This window comes from Astyanax mexicanus, chromosome 9, assembly GCF_023375975.1.
Source record: "Astyanax mexicanus isolate ESR-SI-001 chromosome 9, AstMex3_surface, whole genome shotgun sequence".
NCBI classification, from domain to species: domain Eukaryota; kingdom Metazoa; phylum Chordata; class Actinopteri; order Characiformes; family Acestrorhamphidae; genus Astyanax; species Astyanax mexicanus.
This window is the reverse complement of record NC_064416.1, coordinates 13414634-13429629: the sequence shown is the minus strand read 5'-3', so window position 1 is coordinate 13429629 and position 14996 is coordinate 13414634. Positions and strand designations below refer to the sequence as shown.

The 14996-nt window shown below is 37.9% G+C and overlaps 1 protein-coding gene across 2 annotated transcripts in view; it reads left to right on the top strand.

The window, feature by feature from the left end:
- Positions 1 to 14996, top strand: part of LOC103040524 (heterogeneous nuclear ribonucleoprotein C) — a 120030-nt gene that overhangs the window by 8346 nt on the left and 96688 nt on the right. For both annotated transcript variants that reach the window (XM_022679509.2, XM_007244026.4), the window contains exon 2: positions 12916 to 12994. In XM_022679509.2, coding sequence (XP_022535230.1) covers positions 12916 to 12994 — 79 coding nt within the window. The remainder of the gene's footprint in view (positions 1 to 12915; positions 12995 to 14996) is intronic.

The following is a 14996-nucleotide window of genomic DNA, read 5'->3' as shown; positions in this document are numbered from 1 at the left end:
AAACAGCTGCGAGATGCCAAGCTTCCTGCCAAGTGTGCCAAGTGTGCTGAGAAACCTCTCGCTCTCCCTCTTACACACACACACACACACACACACACACACACACACACACACTTCTTTCAAGCTAGACCGAGTCTACAGAATTAAAGCTGAACTGCCCATAAAGTTCATAGGCGTGTGGTGTCCAACACAACTCAGCACAGAAGTATAATGACGTCTGAATTTATATGCCGGGGAGAGGTGGCATCAGCGAAAAATTAATCCAAGGTAACCCTGGATTACTGAAAATGTATCATTTTGCATTATATCCAAGGTTTCTCAAGTGTGGAATTAAAGTGTGACATTGAGATGACATTACTGACGGGGCTATATAGCTCAGCAGAGTTTTGCCTCAGAGAGCGATTTTTAAATTATAATCCCTTAATTATTATTGTGACCTCTGCTCAGTTCCTCTGTTCTTAATGCTCAGTGTGCCGTCCACATTTGACCTTGATGGGTATTTACCTCCAGTTTGTGTCCCTGTAGGAACTTAAGAATGGGTTGATTCAATTAAAGAACCTTTATATATCAGAAAACCTGGAACAATCAAGTCTAAAACAGGATTACTGCTTTGTATTTGTTGCTTTGTATAAATCTTGTCATGTTAGTTTTGATTTCAGACTGCAGTTTAGTACATAAACTAAAATGCTTTGCTGTGCCCTGTCTATGCTATGTCTATTTTAGTGAAAAATGCAAAATAACAGGGAAAAAAACGGGGCGTGGGGGTGTGGAAAAAAAAAACCCTTAGATAACAAAATAAAAAAATACATAAAAAAAGAGGATGAAATATTCCTAAATAAACAAATATCAGGAATTAAGGATGTATCTGTGTCAATTTTAAGCTTAATGTATTCATTTGATTGGCAGGAGAATGTTAATAAGATTTAAAATGGAAGCCCATTTGTGCCACTTGGGGAATAAAATAAGACTTCTCCACTAAGACATAATTACGAGATGGTAAGTCATAATTATGAGAAGTCATAAATGAGATAGCACCCCTCATCATTTTCTCATTATTATAACTTAGTATCTCATAATTATGACTTACCACCTTGTAAATATGAGTTTTCATCTCAAAATTATGATTTAGTATCTTACAATTATGACTTCCTATCTTGTAATTAACTCTTAACATCTCATAATTCTGATTTAGTATATCATAATTATGACTCACCATCTTGTAAATATGATTTTTCATCTAAAATGATGACTTAGTATCTCATAATTATGACTTCCTGTCTTGTATTTAACTCTTAGCATCTCATAATTATGTATTTATTTAGTATAGCATAATTTGACTTCCATAGTTTAGAGCGCCTATTATTTAATAAAAATAATAATGTTGATATGATAAAAATGAGGCAATATATTGCAATGTATATATATTGTTCCACCCCTACTCTGAATCATTAAAATGTGAACTCCACAGGACCTCCGAATGTGTCCTGTTGTATGTGGTACCAAAACAAATATTAGCAGCAGATCCTTTACGTCCTGTAAGTTGTGAGGATTGTTAAGAGATTGTTCTGTCCCCCACTATACCTGCCTGATGTGATGTCTGAGCATCATTGTCTTGTCATGTTTTAGATCACTGATGTATAACTCTGGAAAGTGAAAGAGTGAAAGCTGGAGTGTGTGAATGTCGACTGTTATTTACATTAACTGTAATGTTTATTAGTGCATGATCTGAGCTCAGAGCTCTTGGCAGTGTGATTCTGTACTGACATGTGCAGTGAACTATAAAATGTTCTTTGGCCTCAGGTGTGAGAACTGCCCTCTTCACTTTATTCACACATCATTCACTCATATGTAGCCATTCAAACACACTTAACACACTTATCTATTCACATAAACAGCTCTGGAAAAAATTAAGAGACCACTTCAGTTTCTGAATCAGTTTCTCTAATTGATTTTGCTATTTATAGGTATATGTTTGAGTAAAATTAACACTGTTGTTTTATTCTATAAACTACGAACAAATTTCTCCCAAACTCCAAATACAAATATTGTTATTTAGAGCATTTATTAGCAGAAAATGAGAAATGGCTGAAATAATAAAAAAGATGCAGAGCTTTCAGACCTCAAATAATGCAAAGAATACAAGTTCTTATTCATAATGGTTTATGAGATCAGAAATCAATATTTGGTGGAATAACCCTGGTTTTTAATCACAGTTTTCATGCGACTTAGCATGTTCTCCTCCTCCAGTCTTACACGCTGCTTTTGAATAACTTTATGCCACTCCTGGTGTCAGTTCAGCTTGGTTTGATGGCTTGTGATCATCCATCTTCCTCTTGATTATATTCTAGAGGTTTTCAATTTGGTAAAATCAAAGAAACTCATCATTTTTACGTGGTCTTTAATTTTTTTCTAAAGCTGTATTTCTAACAAGGTTTTAAAAAAGACGGGCTTCTCCAAAAAATTTTCTAATCATGTTCTTATAATTTGGAACTGATGTGATGCATATGATAAAAATTTTACAAATTTAAGTAGTAATACATTTTGGTGTGTCTTAAATTTTTCCTGAAAAGAAAACTACTTTTCTGTTAATTACAATTAATTACAGAGGATTAAAATTGAAGAAGATGTTTCTTCAGTTTGTTCTGTGTTTAGTTATATAACCTCCATCTCTCTTTATTGATTTAGGAATATATAAAAACAGAACTGCTAAAAGTCATGGGACAGCAGTTCGTGAATTGATCAAGGAATTTTGAGTTTTCTCAAGGGATGTCTTGGGAACCGTCACACCTGCATAGATTGTGAGGTATTATCTTGTTAATGAGGCTAATGTGGCCAATATGCTCATGGCAGGACAATGGGAATTGTTATTGTTTAAGCGAGACCTGACAGTTACTGGCCACAGAGGACAGCACAATGGGAAGCATCTGGCTAGAATTGTCCGTTTGAACAGGCAAGCAGCTCTGGCAGAAATCACATCAAGTTGGAGGAACACACCACACACATATATTTACTGGTTGGAGCACAATACAGTGTACAATTTGTTCTTGTCTCATGACTTTTGGAACCTCAAGTTATTTCGTCACTGTCTTTAGAATTCCTTATATATTTATTTTGAGAGCTTTACAGAAGAAGGAATACAATCCTTATATTCAATGGAAGTCAATGTAAATATAAAAAGTTTATTTGGGAGCTGTTCTACACTGTAAACCCTAATAAGTTAAGTCTACTCAAATCATTTGCAGTAATTTGTTGCCTCAAATAAATGTATTTTTTTTAAGTAAATTATAATACTGTATGGAGTTGAACAAACGTTCATCTTTAAGTTCAACAGACAAATCACAAGTAATTGACACTCAAAATGTCTATTATACTTGTTTAAATTTATTGCAATGACTACATTCAGTTGTTTTATAGCCAAAAAAAAATAATTAAAGGGGCATCACTAAAAAAAAACAAAAAAAAAACTAAATAAACAACAACATCAAAGTTAACTCCAACTAACATAGACTCTTCATAGGATGAAGTAGACACAAGCTTACAATAGTGGTCTTTTCTCAAAATCACATACATTTTAATTCACATAAATTAGCGTGAACAGTATTGAGAGCACAGCTAACAGCTTGAGAGTTACTGCAGCAGCTCAGAAAATGATGCTTGTTCTTACAGCCTACAACACAGAGACTAAACAATCAGAAAACAAAAGCTCTACAAGTTTACCTAAGGTAGCCTGGGGGGGTGGGGAGTCACTACACACTGATGGTGAGTGTTAATCAGAAAATAGGGGACACACCCAGTATGCAGTAGATTGTGCCAGAAGCCAATGGAAAGAAGCTACAAATGGAAAAACAGAGTAAACTCAGTTAGTAGTTATAAGTTGGATCAACTCAAAGATCTCTGTTTGAATGTATATGTGCCAACAAATGTGTGGCCAGTAATGTTTAGAAATATCCAATTTGTTATCCAATGCAGACAAACCAAGTCTCCCTGAAGCTGCGGGAGTCTCCCGCATTTCGGTAGTGGCTTCCCGATGCCCGCGAGTCACATATAATCTCCCGGAATTCAGAACAGACGACAGAATTTTTTTCTCTAATCGCGTGTGGGCCTGTTCTCTGCAAAGAGTCTGTGAGACAGCCAATCAGTTTTTAGTGTGGGCGGGCAGTGTTTTTCACCCTTCCTGGACGGGAATTGTTCAGTGAGTGAGAGAAAGCAGATCATGGCGGAGGCAGGGAAAGCAGAGGCAGGGCCTTCCCCAAAAAAAAAAATATTAAACTCATTTCACCTCTGAATACTCTAAATTTAATTAAAAAAAAAAGTAAAATTAATTAAAATAAAAGTAAAGTTTTGTTATCCTTTGGTGTGTGTGCAAGTTTTTTTGGTTCTGCGGTAACCTCCCTGAAATCAACTTTTGCAACTTGGGATGTCTGCCAATGTAAAACAGATTTAATTCATTTGAGTTCAAACAACTTATGGGTTTACAGTGTACATGTGCAATTATCAAGAAATTGGGGTGCAACGTAAAGAACAGCTGCCAGATTCACACAGTTCTATTTTAATTTGCATTCTCTTAATGGTCAACAAATCCCGCACTAAATAAATCCCTGGCGTTAGTGTTGGGTCTGCTGATGTATTGGTTTTAAATCAAAACAGGAATATTTCATAACCTGCTCTGTATTCCTGGGCCAGCCTCAGCGCACAACATGCGGGCTATTCCTGGCTGCGTAGCTGCGAAGGCATAAATCCCTGGTTGTTTAATTGATGGAATAAATTCATTTTCATCTTCACAGCTGTCCACTTCATCATGCTGCTTTTTACCGACGCCAAATGCTCTGTGTATTTAGTCATAACTGTCACCCTCTCCTGGTTCCTCAGCACATTTCAGGCCTTTCAAAATGTTTACTGTTGCTGTCAGAGCCATTACAAGGAGATCTGAAGAGAGGCCGCTTGCCGAAAACACTGAAAATAATGACACTAATGTAATTAAGCCTTTGAAAGAGACGGAGGGGGAAAAAACGCGTGATCCCCTTCTCTCCCCACCCCTCACCCCTAAAATAAATGGAAAGTATATTAATTTATCCCCGTAATTCTATCCTCTAGTGTATATTAAAAGCTTTTTGGCTGTTTATTTCCATCATACTCTCGCTCAAAGGCACTCTGGTGTGCCTTATTTTTATGGAGATCACAGCGGGAAAGCTAATTGCATTGTGTTGCATTGTGTTCACTAAACATGAGCAAATTGCTTGCTTGAGGCGGTGCACGCTGTTTTTTTAGCGTGATTCCAGGGGTCCTGAAGCCTTTTGCAGTGTAATGGCTTTATCATGCTGTGGATTAGAACTGCTAGCTCTACATAGTCCCTTGCCCCCATTCAGCCGCTCGCTGGCTTTGTTAGCGGCGCTGACCTGCAGGGCTTTAATATGGACGACGTGCTGCTGCCACTGCTCCTCCTTTTAACCGGCGGGAGAAAAGTAGATTTGGAAGTGAATGAATAGGAGTCAGAACACGGCTTTGGCCGGCTTGATTGAGTTTGGATTTTTTTTTTTTTTTTTTTTTTTTTTTTTTTTGCTTTTCAGAGATTTTCAAAGGTGAAAAGCTGAAAGGGCCCCTGAGGCTTTAAGTGTGTGTGTGCGTGTTTGTGTGTGTGTGTGTGTGTAAGCATCTGTGGATGGTAGGTTGTTGCTTTGGGGACAAGGAGAAAAAGACAACTTAGAAGCTGAGCAAACTTTACGTACATAAATAAAAGTACAAAATGCTAAATAATGATTAGCTCTGAATGTATTTCAGTGCAAATCTCTGTATGTGTTGAGCAGTGACTGATCTAAATGACTCAAAGGCCGACATCCAACCCCGCTAATACACATGCCATTCAATATATTACTATACTGATCAGTCATAACATTAAAACCACTAAGGAGTTATGTGAATATTACAGGTTATCTGGGTTAATGGCTCTTGACAAGAGGCGGTCTACATATTAGGCAACAAGTGTTGATGTGTTGGACAGGGTTATGGTTATGAGCACACAAGATCAAATATGCTTATATATGCATATCACATCATATGCATAAAATATAGGGGTGGGCGATATGGCTCTAAAATAATATCACGATATTTCAGGGTATTTTGCGATAACGATATACTTGGCGATATAGGAAAACAGAAAAATAATTAATTAATTTCAGGAATATTGTATGAGTATAACAGTATAATCATAATGTGGCAAATTAAATAATATAGCATAAAATAATATAATGCAGCAAAAAATATTGCAGAATATTTACTGCATGCATATGAACTGCAAACTAAAAAAATTATACAATAAATTACACCTAAATCTTCACAGTAAATAATAGACTACTTTTAAGACAGAACAGCCCTTTTATCACGATATGGATTTTTAATATCATGATATTTCTGTGTCACGATATATTGTATACGATATAATATTGCCCACCCCTAATAAAATATATCAAATATATTAAACTGTGAAGAAAATCCTTCACTAATAATCCCTTACACCTGTGCAGGGTGCTTCACGATGGTCATTGCGATCTTACATGTCGCCAACAGTCTATTTTCATGCCTTGCACCCGCACTGTTTTAAATAGCATTGTATTTTACGAACGTATCTGTGCTGATGGGCATGGTGGTCTTGGGGTGAGGTGTGTTCAGTTAAATTAATAGTGTATTGCTATCTTGGCAATGGAAAAAAACAGGTGCACCACTGACAGATTTGAACCCTGACAACAGTCAGCCATCACATGTTCATTGCTATCTTGGCAAGGTGGAAGGTGTGCCATGTGCGCTAAGTGCGGTATATCCCAGCTTGTTATCACTCAATTAATCAATTAACCTTTATTTTGATTTGGACGTACTTTAAGGGGAACCCTCATTTTCAATGTAGCCGAGCATTTACAAAAACAGGGATTGACATGACAAAGAAAATAATAACTAAATGTAATGATTTTAAAATAACAGTAAATAAAAGAAAAAAATAGATAAAATAAAAAGTAGAATTATAATAAAAAAATATATATAATAAAACTTAATTGATAGGAAATTAAGATCAAAAGAAGATAAGATTAATACAATAAAAAACTGTTAACTAAAATATTATAATAGTAATAATAATAAAAGAAAATTAAAATAAGTTAAAAAGCAATAGTACAAAACTATATTTTAAAAAAAGTTATACACATTTAAGGTAACGCAGCAATGCACAGACCCAACTTTTAATAAATAAAATATTGTTTCCGTAAATAAACTGCTTGTTTACCTTCACAGCATGAAAGAGCAGCTCTGCTGAGAAGCACAAAAGCGCTGCTCTGTTAAAATACTGGTTAGAATGAGTTGCCTTCTGCACATTTTGAGCTGTGCAAGGCATATTTGCGTACTTTTATAATACATTTATGTTGTTCAGTTATTGTGTGTAATATGTAAACCAAATTAGGTGTAGTGCTGGACGATATGGCCAAAATTTATATCACGATATATTCCTTAAATTTCGGTCGATACGATATAATTTCGATATCGATATAAATACTTTGAAGGCCTCAGAAAACTGCTAAGAAGCCCTGCAATCCCTGCAGCACTGCGAATTTAAATTATTATATAACTGTGTATTTGCACTTTTTGTATGGTTGGCATCAGATACCCTCATTATATGCACATCTATCTATCTATCTACCTATCTATCTATCTATCTATCTAATGGAAATCTGTACCTACTACTGTCTGAAAATTTTATTTAAGCCTTTGAAACCTCCTTTCACAAAAACTTTAATACTTTAGAAATAAAAGTAGTCAAAATAAATCAATGCTCAATATTATTTGCATATAGCAAAATAATAACATGACATCCCTGTCAAACATAAGCCTATATAACTATTACAAATAAAAATATAAATTACAACAGAGGCCGAGCTTCTTATTCTTTGTGAACAAATTTAACAGATTAAAACAAAAGTGTTTCAACTAGGATATAGAATACAATAAGCCTTTATATACGTAAAAGCAACAAGATTTTCCCGTCAAATAAACAAACCTACAGGCTTTATCAACTATGAATAACTTAGTTACAACATAAGCTATAAAAGTGCTTCAGTCAGTAACGTTATAAGAAAAATATTGTATGTAGTGGAGTTGCTTGAAGTGGTGGAACAGATTAGATGTATTAACATTACCGCTGCTGGTTGGCTGCACTCTCCGGCACAATTTGCAGCAATGCGGCAGGGGAGCGGACCCGCGGCCGGCCTCGAGGACCCTCGGCCGAGCGAGCGGACCCGCGGCCGGCCTCGAGGATCCGAGGCCGACCGAACCGAGTCTACCTTAGCCTTGGATCCGCTCGTCCCGGCTCCGTTTGTCTCCAGCACGAGACATTTTTGCTGCGTAGCGAAGCGGACCCGAGCCTAGCCATTTTAACCTAGCCTTGCCTAGCCTAGCCTATTTGGCTACGTGCCTGTGTGGTTACGTCATCACGCACTGACGTAGCCCAGCTACGGAGGCTGAATGTGTTGAGCTCTGCGGCGAGCTGACGCCAGTAAAAAACGCCTGTCCGTGATTCTAATACATATCGATATACCACAAAACTGATATCACCGTTATTGAAACATTTCTTATCGCGATAAATACCGATATCGAATTATTGTCCAGGCCTAATTAGGTGTATATATAAATTTGTATATTCTATAGTTTTATACAAAGCAACTTGAGATATTGGCAATGGTGTACTGCTGGTGTCATAGATCAGTGCAACAACATCTCACCTTGAAACTTAGAATGAAACTGTAAACTTGTGATTTTACCACTGTTCAATTTTTAGGGTTTATTAGATTTTTAGTTGAGGAAGACAGAAAAAATATTTGTTTGTTTACCATCATTTTACAAAGTAAAGACTCAGAGATCATAATGTATCAATCATCAGGGTTATGAGCAGCACCCATATTTTAAGTGATTTTGAAAGATATATTTACCCCTTGGCTCTCACAATCTTTGTCATCAATATGAGGCAACCTCCTAAAAGTCCTGTAGAGGTGGGATGTCTGTAAAGGCCCAATTCAAACAATCAACAGCTCATGCATCTCTGTGAAGCTTTCATACTCCTCAGAACTAGATCAAGTGCATAGCTAGGATTGTTTGTCAGTAAGGTGAAACAGAGAAAAAGGCAGAGAAAGAGAGAGAGAGAGAGAGAGAGAGAGAGCTTGAGAGTGAACTTGCAGAATGCTGCTGTCCTAAAAGCACCTGAACTCACACTGAGCCCTGAGAGAGAGATGGAGCGGTTCATGTCCTCACTTGACCATCACTGAGTTCCCAAGCAGAATCTGGTCCTGCTGTTTTTTTTACATGCTGTTTGTGTTGTTCTGTACTGTGAATCCTCATGTATTCAGGTATATATCCTCTATATAAGTTGCTTTAATCTGGTCTGCTCTGGCTTTGATCTCTTTGGCTTGAGCCTGAGGATTGTGTAGTCTAGGCTGGGGTGTTTTTTTTTTGACTGGGTTGCATTAGCACTTCTCTTAGGGCTCTTTCACAATCACCTTGACTGAGGCATGAGTGGGGCAGTCAAACTTTTTAATTCACTTCGTTTTGACAGGTGTGAACACTCCACCTGTTCTCAGGTGTGAACTGTGTGAACTCTGGCCCAGTTCACTGCTGGAGGAAATTAAGTTTTACACTGCTATAGACAAAAAGCTGTACAGATACAGATATGTTTTTGTTCAGCAATGTACAAACTTATAAATAAAAAAAAGTGCATAATGTGTCCCACAACGGAATATATACTGAAGACACACCCTTAAGTGAACCACACCAGTGACCACAGAGTTTTGTGCAATTGTTTCTAAGAGTGCATTGTGGTTTACACTAGGGCTGCACGATATATGGTTTAAGCATTGTTATCTCAATGTGCGCATGTGCAACAGACACATCGCAGGATGTGTGATGTGTGTCAATTAAGGCAATTAAATGAAACACGTCATGTTGCAATGTTTTGAATCTTGACACAAGAAGTAGATACACAGCGCTGTCTCTGTGTCTGTGTGAGTGACAGGCTGCTGCTGCCTGAGAAGCGTGAGGTAACCGCATTGCCTCCATCCACATGGTTGGGCACGTGCTTTTAAATGCATGTGTCAAAAACTGTGCACCTCAGTCTAGCACAGTTTTGTGAAGCAATGAGATAATCTAAGACTATGCTGATTATACACGTGTGATACATGTGATTTGTGCCCCCTTTCACACCTGCTATCTTGATTCAGACCAAACTGGAAAGCCTGAAAGTCTAGAACAAACAGAGTAGCTTGAGAGCACCCCTATTCTCTGGTTTCATTGTTTTGGCAGATCACTGAACATAAATGGGCCATTTGTATATATAGATAAATATAAACACATTCAGAACATTGACGGGTGTTGACACACTCAGTTTAAAACTCTGCAGTGAGAATTGGGTTGAACATGATCTGGGTCCTTTAAGAGGCTGTTCATGTTCCTCTGGCAGATGGAGGCTAATTAGCCACTAGAGCACTTGATATGTGTGAGTGCCGGGTTAGGGCAGGGGGCAGGCTGGAGCTGTGCTTTCAGTGCCAGCAGGTTCCACTCTGCCCCCTCTGTACCAGCTCCACCAGCCCAGTGGAGTGCCTGGCATGGAGCCGGTGGACAAAGGGCAGAGATGATGGAGCCCAACTGTAGAGCTATTTTCTTCACCTTTTATCAACTTCACAGTAGATTTGTTCCAGCAGATCGAACAGAATTTAACTAAAGAAGCTCAAGATGAGGAAAACAGTTATTTAGACGTACCTACGTCCTCCTAATATGTTTACTAGTGCTGACAATGTTAATATGTTAACAGATTTTTTTTTTTTATCAAATTAATCATTTGACCAACTTTGCAGAGCATGGTGATTTTATTAGTGTTTTTATTTAGTGAAATATACAAAGCATCACTACTGTCAAGTTCAGAAGCTAGCTTGGTCTATTTTTTATTAATGCTGAAACATGGATTAAATGGATTAAATAAATAAAAAAAACTACCTGCCCTCTGCACACACACTCATATTACACTACACTATGTCAATTTTTTATATATATATATATATATATTTATTTATTTTTTTACCATACATGATATTTATCACAATATTTTCACACAGACAAAATGCATCAATAGCACCAATAAAACAATAAAAAAGAACTGCTGACAGTAAGAATATCACAATAGACCATACACCCAAATATATGGGTACACCTTCTCATATATTTCTTCTGAAAAACAAAACTTTATCCTGCTCTAGTAACTGCTGAGAAGTTCTGGAACATTGTTGTGAGGATTTGATTGTGTTCAGTGTGTGTATAAATGTTAATGATGTTAGGAGACTGGATGAGCACCACCTCACCTGATCAAACTACCCAACTCCTCAACTTCACAACTCATCCCAAAAGTAATGGTTCAAACACTAGTCGTCATTCCAGAGAACACAGTTCTACCACTGCTCCACATTTTAATGCTGGGTAGGAGGGTTTATAGGCCACACCTCCTGACAAAATATACTGTGTGGGGGAAGCAGGTTCTTGTTTATCTGCTCCAAAATATTTTATTTTATTGGCAATACCTGTCTACAGTGAATTTGCCCATATGGATTCTGCAATGGGTGCAAAATAAAGCAGCAGTCCCTACAGTTTTTTTCTTTTAAATTAAAAGCAGGAATATTCCTCAGTTGGTAGGAAATAAAATATTCTATTAATGATATCAGTGTTCTGGCATGACCATTCCTGCAACGTATAAAATATTAATTCTAACAACAGAGTGATCTGGTATGTTTGTTGGATGTAACTGCACTCTACATTTTGACAGTATTTCACAAATGTACAAAAGGAACAAAATCCAGAATTTCACACCTGCATTAATTTAAAAGTACTATTCCACAAGCTCTGTGCAATTACACATTCTCACCAGAGAGGTCCCAGAGAAATCCATACAATCTTAAAACATGGACTGTTGCTTTAAAGTAGCTTAACATATACGAAATAAGACAGGGATTAAGTCTAGTGTTGGACTCCACAGCCTTTTGAGTGGAAAGTTTCCATTTGAAAGAAAAATATAGTCTACAAATAGGTAGACTAATCCCTGTCTGGAAGTCTGACCCATAGCATATGGTGTGAATCAGAACAACGAAATATACCATGATATTTTTTCACAATAAAATATAGTCATTATATGTTGCACACCCCTACTGTCCTGCTATATGACATTTATATTTCCAGACAAATCAGAATTAACAGTCCTTTTCACACATAGTGGCACACAAAATGGCGCCTGGCCTCCATGTCATGCTGCGCTCCTCTATCCCCATCTGTCTATTAGTGTGTGTGTGTATATGTATATAAGTGTGTGTATGGTTGTGTGTGTGTGTGTGTGTGTGTGTGTGTGTGTGCAGTGGTGCTGTTTGGAGAGAGCACACTGTGGCCCTTGCTGCCAGCGCGTGGAGATTGCAGCGCTGATGGCGTGCCATGCTAACCAGCCTCTCTGTAATTCTGTATAATGTAACCCAGAAGAATCAATCTCCTACTGTCATGGAACACAGCCCTGAAATTAGATGTCTCTTGTTTCATGTTTCCTTCGATGAATTTTGACAAGCCGGCTGTGTGGTGGGCTCGCTTCACAGGGAGGCCTTGTTTTGCTGTGTTAGGAGAAGAGAGAGAGAGAGAGAGAGAGAGAGAGAGAGAGTAAGAGTGAGAGAGAGCTGCCTCCACAGTGATTAAAACTACCTGCCGGCTGTTGGCCGTACTTTTGGCCAGACTTCTGAAGAATCCTCTGTCTGCCTCGGCGTTGGTGAGCCTGCTGAGAGAACAGAGGTGACCCCCGCCTCAGAGTAAATGGCGCTGGGGCTTTTGGGCCTACCTCACTGCCTCTTTGTTGTTTTCCCGCAGATATGAGCATGACCGGGGAGCTGAAATCGAGCCGCTCAAAGATGGGGGGAGCCAAGAGGCCGAGCAGCGCTGTGTACGGGTGAGTGTGATGCGCCCACGGTGCCTATTTTCATATTTTCAAACACAAGCATCCTTCACAGACACAAGACCTCGGGGTCGACTCTAGAAAGCAAATACATCAACTTCTGAGTTCATCATAATCATCACTTTTCTAGAACCTCATAATGTTATAGATTTAGTGATTTTTGTCACTTTAAATTAAAATATAAAGTAAAGATCATTGAGAAAATGCTTACAGTATCTTTAAAGCAGCAGTCCTTAAGATTTCTTTTTAATTTAAAGTATTTAATCCTCAGTGGGAAAGGGACAAAATATTTAAATGAATGGCATCAGTGTGTTTCTTCTACCATCCTTGCAAAACAAATAAATACTTTGTAAAAACAGGGTGTCTTTTAGGTATTTCTGGGGGATTCTCTTGCCACAATTGCTAATAACTGCTAATGATGCTGATAGAAGAGCTACTGCTAACATGGAGATATCAGAACAGCAGTGTCAGTCTTCACCAGCTCATTCACATATCAATAAACCAAAGAAACGCAGAATTAGAACTGAAGAGAGCATGAGACGGCAACACAGTGCATGTTTTAAAAGTACTCTACCTCATGCTCCGTCCAATTACACATTCTTACAAGAGAGATCTCTAAATCTCCAAAATTTACAGACTGTTACTTTAACTAGAGCTGTTAGATTGTTGATTATTGGTGGATCTTAATATACAGGACCCTTCTTGGACTACTGGTACTCCAAGATCTTTGAATTCTAATTGTTGAAACATAGTGTAATATTGTAATATTTTGTCACAAAGAAACCCAAAAAACAAGCATTTCCTTTTTCTTCCCTTTTAAGCATGTGGCCATCGTCTTGTGTGTTCCTGGGCTGGTGTGTATGGAGACTAAAAAAATCTTGGATGTTCTATTGTTAAACTCTCTGATATTCTACAAGCATACCATGTTAGTCATGCAAACTGATGTTTACTGGTGTGAGTGGATCAGACACAGCAGTGCTCCTGGAGTTCTTAAACACCTTAGTCTCACAACTAGACTAGGAATAGTCCATCATTCAGAAGTAATATACTGTCACCAGTGATGAAGGTAGACTAGAGGAAGACCTCTAACATAAATAAAAACTATGTGGCAACAGATGAGCTTCTGTCTCTGACTTTACATCAACGTGATCGTATCAGATGATCACTGATTGCATATTTGAGCCCGTCAACACTTTCATCTCTAATTTATTTATATATTTATATTAATATGCATATATTTAAAAAAAATTAATCTTAAGCACAGCATCCTAACTTTCAAACTCTCAAAAACAGAGCATTTCTATTGGTTCATTCTGTAGGGAAGTTTGATACAGTGTAATGTGAACTGCGTCACTGAAATAAATGATAACAAAAAAGAGCAAAAAAGAGATTTTAAATTTTAAATATGAATAATTCAAAGTCCTATAAAATGTACATTTTTTAAGTCATTGTTGCCACAAAAAAACCCAAACATCACTCACAGCATTTTCTTTTCATCCCTTTGAGCATGTGGCCATCTTCTTGTGTGTTCCTGGGCTTTTATTCTGTATATATGTGTGTGTGTGTGTTAGTGTGTGTTAGTGTGTGTGTGTGTTTGTGTGTGTGCACGTTCTCGGAGCCTGGCCTGTTTTGTGCCTCTGTTGCTATGCTGATAGTCTCAGTTGGCGTGGCGTGTCTTGTAGAGAGCGGGATTCGGAGGAACATAGGAATAAATCAGAGTGTAGAAGAAGATTGGATTTATCTCCTCCAGGACCCCCACTGAAAACCCAGTCAGGGGGCTCAAAAGGCACAACACAATCTGTTTATGCGATAAGTGACACACATTCACTTGCCCATCCTCTCTTTACCTCTAATACAGCTCAGGCCGAGGCTCTGCTATCACTCAGTCATGGCGTCTCTAATCTACTGGCTGTTATATCTATTTCTGCTCAGATTGATCTTCCCCGCTTACCCGACTCTGCCTCTCTCTTCTCTAATCAATCAGTCATGTATTGAT